At 43.7% G+C, this 13,683-nt stretch overlaps 1 protein-coding gene across 2 annotated transcripts; it reads left to right on the plus strand.

Annotated features, from left to right (window-relative positions):
- Positions 1-1,523: 1,523 nt before the first annotated feature.
- MAPRE1 (microtubule associated protein RP/EB family member 1) lies at positions 1,524-11,921 on the plus strand. 2 transcript variants are annotated; one of them, XM_063350121.1, is made up of 7 exons: positions 1,524-1,642; positions 2,354-2,477; positions 5,290-5,435; positions 6,655-6,859; positions 7,246-7,355; positions 8,036-8,188; positions 8,597-11,921. In XM_063350121.1, exons 2-7 carry the CDS (start codon positions 2,357-2,359, stop codon positions 8,651-8,653), a joined length of 792 nt encoding a protein of 263 aa, XP_063206191.1. In that variant the 5' UTR covers positions 1,524-1,642; positions 2,354-2,356; the 3' UTR covers positions 8,654-11,921. The 2 variants fall into 2 exon arrangements, with proteins under 2 accessions (XP_063206191.1, XP_063206192.1); XM_063350122.1 differs by lacking the exon at positions 1,524-1,642 and adding an exon at positions 1,789-2,108.
- The last annotated feature ends 1,762 nt before the right edge of the window (positions 11,922-13,683 follow it).

Raw genomic sequence — 13,683 nt, forward strand, 5'->3', positions numbered from 1 at the left:
CTCTTTAAAGTCTTCCCAAAGGGGTGACTTTACAGTCAAGTGACACGCGGTTGAGCTGCACACTTAGTTAAGAAAATGCTGGAGAAAGCCAAGCGGTCTCCTCCGCATCACTGCTGGCATCTGCAACGCTCGGGGACAAGTAGCAGCCTCTCGCCACCTTTGTCACCTGACTGGGATGACAGCGGGGCGGGCTCTGCAGCTGCTGGAGGTGTTCGGGAAGCCTGGCATCGCCACCGCCCCGCCGGCTGGAGTTGGACCCCTCACCAACCTCCGACCCTTGTGCCCAGCTTGGACCCGAGTCACCTCACTAACTCCTCCGCCCAGCCCCAGCCGCAGTCCCCGCACGGAGCCCGAGGCCGGGGTGACGGCCGTCCTCCGCCTTGGGATCCTCCGATGGCTTGTATTTTTTCCAAACTGGGATAACAGGTAACCTCCACTCCATGGCATCTCTAATTTCGTACTCCGGATCTCGCATCCTTTCCTATCTCATCAAAAGAAAAATAAATAGAAGAGAATAAAAAAGGACTTGGGGAAAGTAAACAAAGATAAAAGGAATGAGAGTTGTCTTGTTTGATATGGATTGTAGTAGACAAGTCTTCCTTGAAATATTTTTCCCTGTAAGAGCTGCCTTTTATTCCGTGTTGTAAGGAGAGGTAGATTTCAGAAATGCCTTTTTAATACTTTTCAAAGGTTTCTAACTCTCCCTGGTGCTATTTTTTTAGGTTAAGGATTTTTGATGTCGAAAGTCTTGCGGGTTTTTATACGATCTTTTAAAAGCAAAAAAAAAAAATAAAATAAACCGTGTTTTGTTGGAACACATTTCATATGCTTTTTGTCTGGGGAGTGCGCAAAACTCAAAAAAAACACCTGTGCCTTGTCCACACCGTTTTTACTCAAAATTTTCGTGTGGGAAAGAAAGGGGATCCACGTCAACAGTTTACCATTTATCGCCGTCTCCATTAAAAAATAAAATAAAATAAAATCAGTATTTCTGTATGACCGGACAGTCCTAATTTGATAAATTCATTGCGTAAAAAGGGCGGGGGGGGGGGGAGGTGGTTTACAGAGGGATGAGTCTCACAAACGAGCCCCACCGCCCCTTCCTCGCTGCCCCTTGAGGCGACAGCAGGCCCGGGGACACCAGATGTGTGGCCCCAAGGCAGCCGGGCGCCCCCTCCGCAACCCGGCCGGGCCCCGACGCCCCGCCACAGCCCGGCCGGGCTGTGGCGGGGCGTCGGGGCCCGGCCGGGTTGCGGAGAGGGTGGGGAGTCGGGGCCTGGCCGGGCCCGGTGAGGCCTGAGGCGGCTCCGCCGCCATCGCGGTTCCTCGGGCCGCGGCCATGAGAGATCCCGCCGGCACGCGGCACGCCACCAGCGTGGGCGGGGCTAGCGCCGCCACCAATCGCAGGGCAGGTCGCGGCGCGGGGGGGAGTGGGCGGAGCTTCGCCATAGCAACGCGAGCCCCCGCCCCTTAGCAACCGCGCCCCCCCCCCCCTCCCCGCTTCCCCTCGCCGACGAGCGGCGCTCGCTCCCACCGTCGTGACGTGCGCGTGACGCCAGCGCGTAGCGTGCGAGTGACGTGATACCGGGCAGGCGGGCGGGGCCGGTTTGAACGCGGAGGAGACGGGGCGAGAGCGGGGCAGGTAACGGGCTGGGCCGCGGCGCTGAGGCGGCGGCGGGGATGCCGGCGGGGAGGCGGGCCCGGCCTCGGGGAGCGGCCAGGCGGGGCGGGGCGGGCCGGGGCCCGGCGAGCCGTGAGGAGACCGGCGTGAGGCCTGCAGGGCCGGGCCGCGCCGCGCCTGCCCCGGGCGCGCCCCTCCGCGGGTGCTCCCGGCGGAGAAGAGCGGCCGCTGCGGCGGGTGTGAGGAGGAAGGCGCGGGGGCGGCGGGGAGCGGGGCAGGCCCGGCCCGGCGGCAGCTGCACCGGGGCTTGGCGAGTGCGGCGGCTCCGCTTTGTGCCGGCGGGGCTGGGCGGGGACCGGCCGCTTGGTATTTCTCCCTGGAGAGATACCGTGGTCGGCCAGGAAGTATTACTGCCGTGCTCGGTTGGCGTGGATGAGAGGGATGAATAACTTGCCGCCGCTGTGAGTCCTTTCATCAAAGTTTCCATGTGAGTGACTTGGTTAATTTTTCTTCAAAAAGCACGAAACCGTGCCCTTTACAGTTGTGATGAAATAAGGTCCTCCCAGCTGTTAGCAGCAGACAGTTTCATCGTTTCCTGCGCATCGTGTTACGCTTGACTGTTGTGTCAGGAAGGCTCAAAAGGAAGCGTTTCCACTGCAGCCTGCACAGAAGCAATGAAAACGTGCAGCATTACCATTTGTGGTACTTAACACCTTTGGTTCTGTCTTTCAGAAAATGGCAGTTAATGTGTATTCTACTTCAGTGACTAGCGATAACTTGAGTCGGCATGACATGCTTGCGTGGATCAATGAGTCCCTGCAACTGACGCTGACAAAGATTGAACAGCTGTGCTCAGGTAAGGGGGCTCAGCCTGAGGGGAGTTACAAATTTGATGTGCACCCTAGTTCTGTAGAGATCCAGCTGTGCTGTGTGAACCATCTGCGCTGGCCTTCTATTGCCATGCTGTTGGCTTAATTCCTGGTAGGAGCAGATTCTGTGTTATAATCTGTCTGTGGTTAGAGTTTTATTGAAATGGCAGTTAATAATGTAAGCATAATGAAAAGGTGTATTCTTCTGACTCACTGCAGCGTAGATGCAATAAGAAGAAATGGTTGTTAATGTGGAGAAAAGACTCTTAGGAGAAGGTGCTTTCCAATGAGAAATTAAGCATTTACTCTTGACGTATAGAGTAAGTCTTACAAGTGTAGTAACTAGCATAAATAAATGTGACTTCTTATGGAAGAGAACTACTAGGAGATTTAGGAGCTTGGGCAGAAGAAGCAGTGTGAGGAGGGCATACTGGTGACTCCTGGGTTCACCTTCAGGACTTTACAACTCCTTATGGTAAAGGACCATGTTGGTCTGTGTCACCCGAGCTTACTTTGACTTGAGCTGACTTTAGCACAGCTGAATCTCGGATAGAGCTGTAGGAAGAAAAGGGGAAGTGATTGTGGTACAGAAATGGAGTCAAGTGTCATCATAGGGAGGAGTGTGTGTGTGGGAGGAGGCTTGTAGAAACGAATAAAAATAATAGTCTGTGGAGTAAGACCTGAAAAAAACCCAAGGCTAAAAATGCAGCCTAGGTAAAAGATGGTGATTTGGATAACTGCAACAGGCAGGTGAAAGGGACTTGGTGAAAAGTGGAAGTGCAGCTCATGCAGTGAGTTTGAGATAAGGCGTTGCTCACAGAATGAGAGATGCAGAAATTGGAGGTGGAATAGAAGTTTAAAGTAAGTTTGGGACTGTCAGTATGGCCTTTGGCTGAGACTGTGGCAGAAACATTTACAAAGATTACAGAAAAATAGGGGACTTACAATAGACACCTGACAGGTACTTATAGTGGCTTTTGTCTAGTGAGATGGTGAGGGAAAACTGTAAGGAGGAAAGAACTAAAGATCTACAACTACGGAAATAAGGGAAATGGTAAGCATTGCCTGCTTTCAGATAGGCACTTTAAAAAACCTGCGGTGTGCAGCATTGATTTATGTGGCTGAGAACTTTTGCTTAGAATTGGTGTGAGTCTTGATTGCTGCGAGAGCTCTGTCTCTCAGAAGTGAGGATAATTAATACTGGCCCGGCAGAATTTCAGCTCACCTGTTTTCAGGAAAAGGCTGGGAGCTGTTATGTGTTGGGCGCTGAGTAATGTCCCTTTTCTGTGTCTGCAAAAATACTTCGTGCCTCTGCAGGTATGGAAGTGGCTTTCACTGTCTGTCATAGTCATGTGAAAACGGGAGTTTCCAAGCTTGCTTTGCTACCTTTGGCAAGGACAGTAGTGACAGCAACAATTTGAGGTTGCGTAAATGCACAAAAGATGACCTTTGCCTTACACTGTGATATCTCTCTTTTTTTTTTTTTTTTTTAATTGTGCTTATCTCTCAGACTACCAATAGTTAGAAAAAACCTGATCTCTAGCAAGTCATCTGTTTTTGGAGCTGGGCATTAGAGTTATTCAGCAAGTGAACTGAAAGACAGTGGAGATCAAGCAGCAAGATTTTTTTTTTTATTTGCACCCATGGATGAGCAGCAATATTCTAGTAGCAGGTGAAAGTGGGAGCCCCAAAAGACCCGCAAAATATCTTGATAGAAAGCTAACAGTATAGGATTTACTGTTACCTGTAGTTGAGATGAATAGACTAGTTTAGGGCAATGCCATGATATATTACGAATTGGCCTTTAGATATCTCACAAAACCGTGTCATGTAGCTGTTTGATGTTTTAGGTTAAGGTTCTTGTTACTGTTCTTGTGCACTTAGTTCATTGATTTTGGTGGGGGGAATAATGCTCAGAATGTTGTGCTTGTATTTTCAGTGGCACACAGTTGCATATTGTCACTACAGAGCAAGGATATAGTTTAAAAATAGCGGTTTTCATTTAATGGGTGTGTATATTCTACAGAAACATTTTTTGGAAGCGGTTGTCTAATCTGTATGGCTGAACTTGGTCCCTCTTTTGCTGTTACAGTAAGAGCTGAATTGAAGGACATGAAAGCTTTAAAATAAATAGAAAGAAACACTGTCTCATTTCAGTTCTTTAAGACTTGATTTAAATATAATCCATCTTAATTTAGCCTCTTACCTTGAAGGGCACCTTGAATTTAGTAGTAAGTAAGTGTATCATAATCATAATTTTAATAATCATAGAATGGTTAGAGTTGGAAGGGACTTTAAAGTTCCAACCCCCCTGCCCTGGGCAGGGACACCTCCCACTCCACACCAGGTTGCTGAAAGCCCCATGATTAAATATAACTTTTGGCATAATTATTTTTCTAGTTTAGTTCTATTAGTGTTGATAAGAGGAGATTACATGCCTGTCAGACACGTGTAACATCTCAGATCTGTACTGATATCCATGAAGAAAGGAAAGTCAAATTACTTGGTGGATTTTTTTTTTTCTCTTGGAATTACAGAGGCAGTATTGCTCTTGTTCATGAGAGTTCAAGTCGTAAGACCAAAAGTTTAGTTCTGTAAGTTGCTTATGCTTATTTATGGCCTTGCTGAGCCAAAACTGGAGACTGAAGGTTCCTGCTTTCTTGCTTTTCTTGCCTCTAAGGGATTGCGTAGCTGAGGAATGAGTCAGGTCAGTTTGCTGATCTGACTGAAAAGTTACTTATGTAGGCTAGTGAGCTGACTTGATTCATCCTGGGATTTGTATTCTTTTTCTTTCGGCAGGTGCTGCATACTGTCAGTTTATGGACATGCTCTTCCCAGGTTCTGTAGCACTCAAGAAAGTGAAGTTTCAAGCAAAATTGGAACATGAGTACATTCAAAACTTCAAGGTTCTACAAGCAGGTTTTAAACGAATGGGTGTTGACAAAGTAAGCTGGGTTGTAACTGATTCTGTGTGGTGTTAATATCAAAGTAGAAAGAATGTACTTTCAAATTTAGAGCTGAATAGATCTGGGAACATAGTTTGCTTGTGGTTTGTAAATCTCAAAAATTTTGGGTTTGGTTTGCATTGGGGTTCTCACTTGATTTAGGACAGTATCTGCTTTACTCCAGTTGAGGTTCGGTTTCCAGTTCTTAATGATGAAATGAATTTTTCCATTTTAATTCTGTGCAACTTAACGAGCACAAACTCATATTGAAATTTCTGTGAGGTAAGGTTTACTTGAGCTTCCTGTTTGAACCATCTTTGTACCAGGAGTGTTCCCATAACCTACTGGTGTGGTAGTCCTAAGGATTTCAAATTCGTCTTTACGAGCATATGTAATTTTAAGCTAGTGAAAATGAGATCTCTGAAAATACTCTTTCAGATCGCGTGATAATTATGCTTAGGGGTGATTTATCTAGGTCATAGTTACTGACAGTTTGGTATGATGCAGAACACTTCTGTGTTAAAGCTTTTACCTGTCTTTAAGAAGGTGTCTCATTCTGTGTTGGCTAGCAGCTTCAACGCACGCTTAATTGGTCTTCTGCTTGGGGGAAGCAGCTTGTGTGGTACGTCCAGAACTGGACAGCCAGCCACGCTTTCAAATGCTGAATGAGCACGTAACGGTAATGGCTCCTGGCCTCTGCCAGGTCATGGATTCTGAGCTCAGTGCCGACAGACAAGACTTCACAATTTGCTGCATCTTTTTAATAATCTTCACTTGTACTCCTCATTCCAGAGAAACTGTAATTGTAATCTACTAAAAAGGTGATGTTTAGATGTGGTAGCAGTTCTGTGTGGTAGCAGTCTATGCAATTGGTCGACCGCTCTCATTCAGGAAAGCTAGCACTGAATAAGCTAGCTTCAAATTTACAGAAAGCAGTTTCGTGCTGACACTTGGTGTAGCAGAAACCTTGCTGCAGAATTATTTAAAATTATTTGGACCCTCCCAGTGAAAGCCTGATTTATTTTTAATTCAAATTATTAGCAAAAATCCTACTATTTGACCTCTAGTTATGTTCAAGGAGGATTTTCTCTAGACTGGACAAAGAATTACATTTGCATATCTTCTGAGTGCGCTAAGTTTAAAACTTTAGATAAAGAGAGAGAGAGAGGTTCTTTACCCTTAATATGAGTTTGACTTTTTGTTTTTTCCCCCCCTCCAGATTATTCCTGTGGACAAACTAGTGAAAGGAAAATTTCAGGACAACTTTGAATTTGTTCAGTGGTTCAAAAAATTTTTTGATGCAAACTATGATGGGAAGGAGTATGATCCTGTTGCTGCTCGACAAGGCCAAGAGACAGTAGCACCAAACCTTGTTGCTCCAGTTGTGAACAAACCCAAGAAATCTCTCAGTTCTAGCAGTGCAGGTAGAGAAAATAGTTAAAAGATTATCTAGATCATTAAAATCTCTGGGGAAAATAAGACTGGGTTGCTATTTAAAATCAGTGTGTGAAGTTATAGTATTTTGCATCTTGTTTCAGAGATGCTAGGCTTCAAACACTGAGTCATCCTGTAGTAACCAGTTATCTGGAAGCTACAGAAAGAACAATCTTCTCTAAAAGAGAAAATGGCAAGGATTGGTGCCAACACATGCCAAAAAAAAAAAAAGGACATGTCGCATGGAGTCAAGAAGAAGGAAGGAACCGTATCTTCAATCTCTTACATGCCTAAGCATGTTTGGAAGGGGGATAGTACCTTTATAGGAGGAAGAAAGATGTTATGAGAGGAACTAACACTGAATTAAATCTTGCAGCCCCACAGAGGCCCATTGTTACACAGAGGACTGCAGCAAATCCAAAAGCTGGTACTGGAATGGTCAAAAAGGCTGCAGGAGACGATGAATCAGCAGGATTGATTGAGCAGGTGTGTTGACCAAAATGGCCCCATGTACTGACCTGTGCTTTATAGATTTATGTGCAGATTTTTTTTTTTAATAGCATGAAATGACTGGGTCAGGCAGATGGAAGAAAATGATCTGAATCCAGTGCACTCGTTTAAAATAACTTAATTGGAAGCCTTAATTATAATGGTCTTGCTTTCCTCATAGGAGCAAACCCTCTTCCTACGGTACATGAGCACCCAGACATTTAAACCTAGCATGTGCCATATCACACATAGCATTGTTTTTAAGTATTTCCACAGCTGTGTTGCAGCGATCACAGCATTCCAACTGAGCTATGAGCAGCTGCTCCTTCGCTGAAATACTGAGTGTAATGCAACTAAAAGCGCCATCAGCGGGAAAGTTGTCTTGAAAGAATGCATTCGCAAAGGAAACTGCAGGCAGTTAGTGTTTTACCGATTTCATGTAATAAGCCTTTGGAATTTGCAAGTGACATTGCATGTGTTGGACTGGGTGTTGTGGCAATAATATTACAACTTGAGAAACAGACCTTTTCCTCCTTTCACAGTCCTCCCATCTTGGTTACTTCTGAAATGCTTTGCATATTAACACCTTCCTGGGAACTTTGGGGATCCTGCCTTTTGAATAGATACTACTGATTTCTCTCTTTGGTGGATAAATTATTATTGATGCCCTTTGGCAGATCAATGTCTTGAAACTTACTGTTGAAGATCTGGAGAAGGAGAGAGACTTCTACTTCGGCAAATTGAGGAACATTGAATTGATCTGCCAGGAGAATGAAGGGGAGAATGATCCAGTGTTGCAGAGGATTGTGGAAATTCTTTATGCCACAGATGTAAGTGATCTGGTATAAGTTGTATTGCATAGTTCCTCCCTCCCCTTGTAATTGGAAGCTGGTTTGCTTTCCAGGGCTCACTCTATTTCTACTTGTGTACTTGTGCTGGTTTTTTCTTTTTTTTTTTTTTTTTTTTTCTTTAGGTTTATGGCCTAGCTTTTTCCTGTAATAAAGGAACAGATCACATAATTGTAGTCAGGCAGCAAACAAGGTTAGCCTTTCATGAAGAGTATGTAACAAATAGATCAAAGATGAGGAAAATAACTCTTCTGGTAATATATCTTGGCACTGTAAATGGTGACTTAAGGATATCTAGCCGAAGTAAAAGATTAAAAAAAGTATACAGAGTAGCCAGGAGCTCGTTTGACATCAGATTTTCATTAAAGCCCTTGTTTTATTCCCCTTCAGGAAGGCTTTGTGATACCTGACGAAGGAGCACCGCAGGAGGAACAAGAAGAGTATTAACAGACCACATACTGTACCAGCAGAGCAGCAACATCAGAATTCTTTGCCCCAGATCATGTGCTTAACTGTAAAATACTCCACTTTATTCTTAGAGGACTCACTGGTTTCTTTTCATAAGCAAAAAAGTACCTCTTCTTAAAGTGCACTTTGCAGAAGTTTCACTTTTTACAGTGGGTTTGAGTTAGGAGCTCTTTCTCACTTTGTAGCAGAGCAGTATTCATATCTAAGTGGTATATTTAGGGAGCAAGAGGCTGAATATTTGGAACTTGTTGCAGAATGGTTTGCTGGTAAAACACTGGTTTATGGGAAGACACTTTTTGTATCTAAGGTGGTGTGTAGTAGAGAAATTAAAGACTCTGACTCACAGAAAGATTGAGTTAATGTGAAATTGCAGCACAGAAATTATAATAAAATGCCTTAAGAGTATTTAAAATATGCTTCCATATGCCAAATTGAAGTAATGTGACAGGAGATTTTATGTGCTTCATATTGGGGTAGACACTTGTTTAACTCCATTCACTGCTGTCTGAGAGGCCTTGCGTGGCAATCTCACTTTGTCAGCAAGTGCTCAAAAGGGGCTATTAAAACAAAACTCCATTCCTATGTAAAGCTGCTTACTAAGTGATTAGTTCTCGATGAAATAGGCCTTAACGTTGCCTGTCACAAGATTAGAGGGAGTATGAACAGCTGAGACACATAAATTACCTTGAAGAGTGCTAAAGCCTTTTTCTATGGCATTGTGGCTAATGACTTTGCCAAAATGTACTGTGTTTTCTGTAAGAAAAACAAAACCAAAATGACAAAAAAAAAAAAAGCAAAGGGCATCCAGTCTTACTGCCTAAAATGTTCTTCAGAAGTAATTTTCCTTCCTGGCTCTTGTTTCTATTTGTCCTGTTTCTTTTTATTTTTGTTGATATACTTTTTTGGTCTCTCGCTTGTTCTTTTCTCTTTCCCATCCCAAGGAATGCTGATCAAATCCAATAGTTGTAACAGGACTTGCACTGTGCAGCTATCTTACAGTGAAAGTGAATTGAGCACACGAGGATTATGATTTTTCTGTCCCTTTTTTCTCCCTCCCACCCCCCCAAACCAGGGCATATCTAATAATAATACTTGCCAGTTCAGTAGTCTTCTGGGGTAAAAACTAAAAGATGCTGGCTAACAGAGCTAATGTTATTGCAGAAAATACAGTACTGAGACTAACTTAAATATTAATATTTAAATACTTTCCTTAACTGTCCTTTTTTGCTATCATGCCCCTCATTACTGTTGTGTTTGGCAAGATCCTGCAAGACTTCTGATCCCCCTTCACTACTGAGATTGATCAGTCCTGTTGTGCTTGTATTCATTTGTTTCTGGTGGTAGCTTGTCCTAAAATGTGTGTAGGAGACCATTTTATGGTAATTGTTGTGTAGTGCATGAATCTTTGTGAAATTCAGAGAAAAACCCAAATTCAGTGAATGCCAAAAATGCAAGTAATCTAGCCATTGTTTAAAATTGCAGTGGTGCTATTTCTCTTGTGGCCTTTTAGACTTTTGTTGCCCTAAAACTCCATTTTACTGAGAAAACCATATTTGACTTGGATTTTTCTTGACAGGGTTTTTCTATTTTAAGCAGTTTCTAAATAAAGTTCTGTATTTCAAGAGTGTCATGTCTACTGGAGTCTCTCATGCTTTCAGATACGATTAGGCAAAGCTGAAGCTCATGATATTTCTCATGAGGAAGCTTGCAGGACCTGGAATATCAGCTTTCGTTCTCCAGTCCTAGTTATAGTCATCGCTAACTTGACTAGCAGGAATGTTGAAACTTTCCTTGGAGTCTGCTGGAGGAAAACACTGCTTGAGTTTGGGGTTGGTTGGTTTTTTTCTCTTTTTCCCCTCCCACAGGTGGATGAAATGTGAGTGTATTGTTGGCTTCCTCCTCCTAATGGTGCGGAAAAGGGGCTGTATAACAGGAATGCCGTGACATGACTTTGTGTTTAAAGTGTTTGAAAACTGCTAAAACACTGGTTGTTAGTTATAAACAAATAAGATGTTAGTTGCATCTGTCACCAGTCTTTATGAGCAGATTGACTGTAAACTTAGGTGATTCGTTTCATTTGAAGTGTGTTTCATAGATGAGCTGAAATGTTACTGTCAGATGTGTGCACAGACTGGAATCTTCAGAGGAGTGCTTATGTGATGTATCTAACCTTGAAGTTGGAAGTGTTCCCTGCAGGGCTTCTCCCTCACGCTGGAGAACACGCTCCCTGCCCCAAAGTGCTCTATGGATGCATTTTTCTAAAGAATAGGCATTGCTGGCATTGCCTACTGGTGTCGGACTACAAAAGTGCAGACGTAGAACAGGGGGTTTTGATGCACATAAAATCTTCTTTACTGTTACTTACTCACTTTGAGGTCGGAAGCATATTTTTTCGACTCTAAATATTCCATTATTCCAGCAACTCAAAGCAAAAGATGGCAACAGTACGTGGCTGAATTTGAAGAGGACTTCTTGGGTGTCTGCTCTTTGCAGTCCGGTTGTGCACTGGGACACGGTTGCTTCAAGTCTCTGTTTAACGGGATTGCATGCGTGGAGCTGAAGCACCCGCGTCATCGGATGGGTTGCATTAGGTTGATTTTTGCTCTCTGCTCGCAAAGCAGGAAAATACCCGTTTATGCTAAGAGAATGAGGAGTCAGAAATACTGCTAGTGCGTCTTGTGAGACTGTTGAATGTGTGGACCTATTGGACGTGCGTTATAAAACTAAATTGAAACCGATCTTGTAAGTCAAATGCTGCTAAGATTTCCAATTGCTTACATCACTTCTTTGCTACCAAGATGAGTTATAATTAAAACGGGGACAAACTCATGTAGTCAATTTATGACTATGTTACGGATATCTTGGAACAATCTGTCTTCTTTTTTAATGTTCTTTTTGGGAAGAAAATAACAACAACAAGCCCAACTCAAACCCATAGACTTTAACATAGCTACTCTGTTACACTGGTACAGTATACGCTGTTAAATATTAAACGCGCACCTGCTGGAACAATTCCAATAGCATCCAACCTTTGTTAGTATCTTAGTTTTATCAGATATCTGAAAATTGAACAGAATGGAAGAAGCAAAAGCTCACATCTCCTTTCTGTACCAACATGTCTTACTTGCAGGTGGACTTGTGGATGTTTTTTTTAACTTTTATTGTTCAATTTTTTAAAAATTCCTGGTTTGCAATGACAATTCTTACTGTAACTGTTAAAAGCCTTCAAATAAAGGCCAAAAACTTACCTGCTGTTGTATCATATCACTGTTTAACGTGGCTGCTTGAGCACTCAGTCATCTTGTAGTCTGTCTAGTCGAATGTCCATTCGCAGGAACGTGCGTGTCCTTCAGGAGTGGGAGGTTTTCTTAGAACATCCTTCCAAGGATAAAGCTGGAATCTACTTCTCGCAAGAGAAGGACATTTTTTACAAGTAAGTGTGTAAACCTAATGGGGTCTGTACTGTAGATTTCAAGCTAGCCTGGTGGTACGCAGACCATACCTCTCAATTTCGATACTGGTGCGAGAAATAGAAGTGGTGATACTAATATGGGCCTGATGTATGGGCTCTTATTGCAGGGGCTGCAAACAGCCCGGGTTACTGGCAGAGAAGCAGGAATGCGCGTCAGGGATCCTGCGCTTCGTTAGCAGGACGGCTACGGAATTTACTGATCTTTTAATGCAGAGAAAGCAAGGAGAGGCGAAGTCATTGCAGATCCACTGCTGGTTAATTGGGATACGAAACTGCAAGCAGTTTGGATGAGAGTACGAGTACGCGACACTGTAGCTGATGATGCTTGGAACGCAGGGAGCAAAAATGCAAACTGGTTTTGCTGAAAGGAGACCTGAATAAACTCTGTGGGTAAGTAAGATCTCCTGGGGCGAGACTTTGTGTCTGACAGTTCCTCCCAGAAGTTCCGCTTAGGTAGTTAGTGGGTCGAGAATCAGAGGAAGGCAGGCTGTTAAACAAACGTGACTAGGGAACATAGAATCATAGAATCATAGAATTGCTGAGGTTGGAAGGGACCTTTAAGATCATCGAGTCCAACCTTTAGCCTACCCTGACAAGAGCCACTTCTAAACCATGTCCCTAAGTGCCCCATCTACCTTTTTTTTAAACACCTCCAGGGATGGTGAATCCACCACCTCCCTGGGCAGCCTATTCCAATGTTTAATAACCCTTTCAGTGAAAAAATGTCTCCTAATATCTAATCTAAACCTCCCCTGACGTAACTTGAACCCGTTTCCCCTCGTCCTATCACTTGTCACCAGGGAGAAGAGGTCAGCCCCCATCTCTCTACAACCTCCTTTCAGGTAGTTGTAGAGGGTGATAAGGTCTCCCCTCAGCCTCCTCTTCTCCAGGCTAAACAACCCCAGCTCCCTCAGTCGTTCTTCATAAGGTTTGTCCTCCAGACCCCTCACCAGCTTTGTAGCCCTTCTCTGGACACGCTCCAACACCTCAACATGAAAGGTATGGAAGTAGAAATTAGAGAAGGCTGCAGTTAGGAAGGAATAAGATTAACGCATCGGAATAAAATCATACCACGAAATGATACAGATAACACTTGAAAGGAATCTGATGTGTGAGAATGCTTTTGAGGAAGGGAAGGAAAAGTGCGATATTCTGTGGCTAAAGAGGAATAATGGGTGCATAAATACTGGGCAGGGACTATGTGGTTAGGCAGCAGTACTGCAGAAAAGGAGCTCGTTTTGATCCCGGCAAAGTCCATCCAAAGAAATGGAAAACACAGGGCTTTTCTTTTTTTGAATAAAACCTGTTAAACTGAAGGATCAGACTCTCTGGAAGAAAATGGTATTTTTGAGGATGTTTGAGATGGACAATCTGTATCTTCCAAGAAAATGTTTGGTTTTCTTTTCTTTTTAATAGAGAAGGGACAAAATTAAACTTAAGTCTTCAAATTTTCTAAGACCAAAAAGAAAGTTCCCAGAAGGCGATCCCAGCTTTGAAGAGGCAATGGCCCCTTCCTGTAAAAATTACTCTTCTCTCT

This window comes from Chroicocephalus ridibundus, chromosome 12 (genome assembly GCF_963924245.1).
Source record: "Chroicocephalus ridibundus chromosome 12, bChrRid1.1, whole genome shotgun sequence".
Taxonomy (NCBI): Eukaryota; Metazoa; Chordata; class Aves; order Charadriiformes; family Laridae; genus Chroicocephalus; species Chroicocephalus ridibundus.

Excerpts from the sequence above, each read along its gene's own strand:
- MAPRE1 (XM_063350121.1), top strand. The coding sequence starts at position 2,357 with ATGGCAGTTAATGTGTATTCTACTTCAGTGACTAGCGATAACTTGAGT. Across the intron at positions 6,860-7,245 it reads TCTCAGTTCTAGCAGTGCAG|CCCCACAGAGGCCCATTGTT; the intron begins GTAGAGAAAATA and ends TAAATCTTGCAG. Across the intron at positions 8,189-8,596 it reads AAATTCTTTATGCCACAGAT|GAAGGCTTTGTGATACCTGA; the intron begins GTAAGTGATCTG and ends ATTCCCCTTCAG.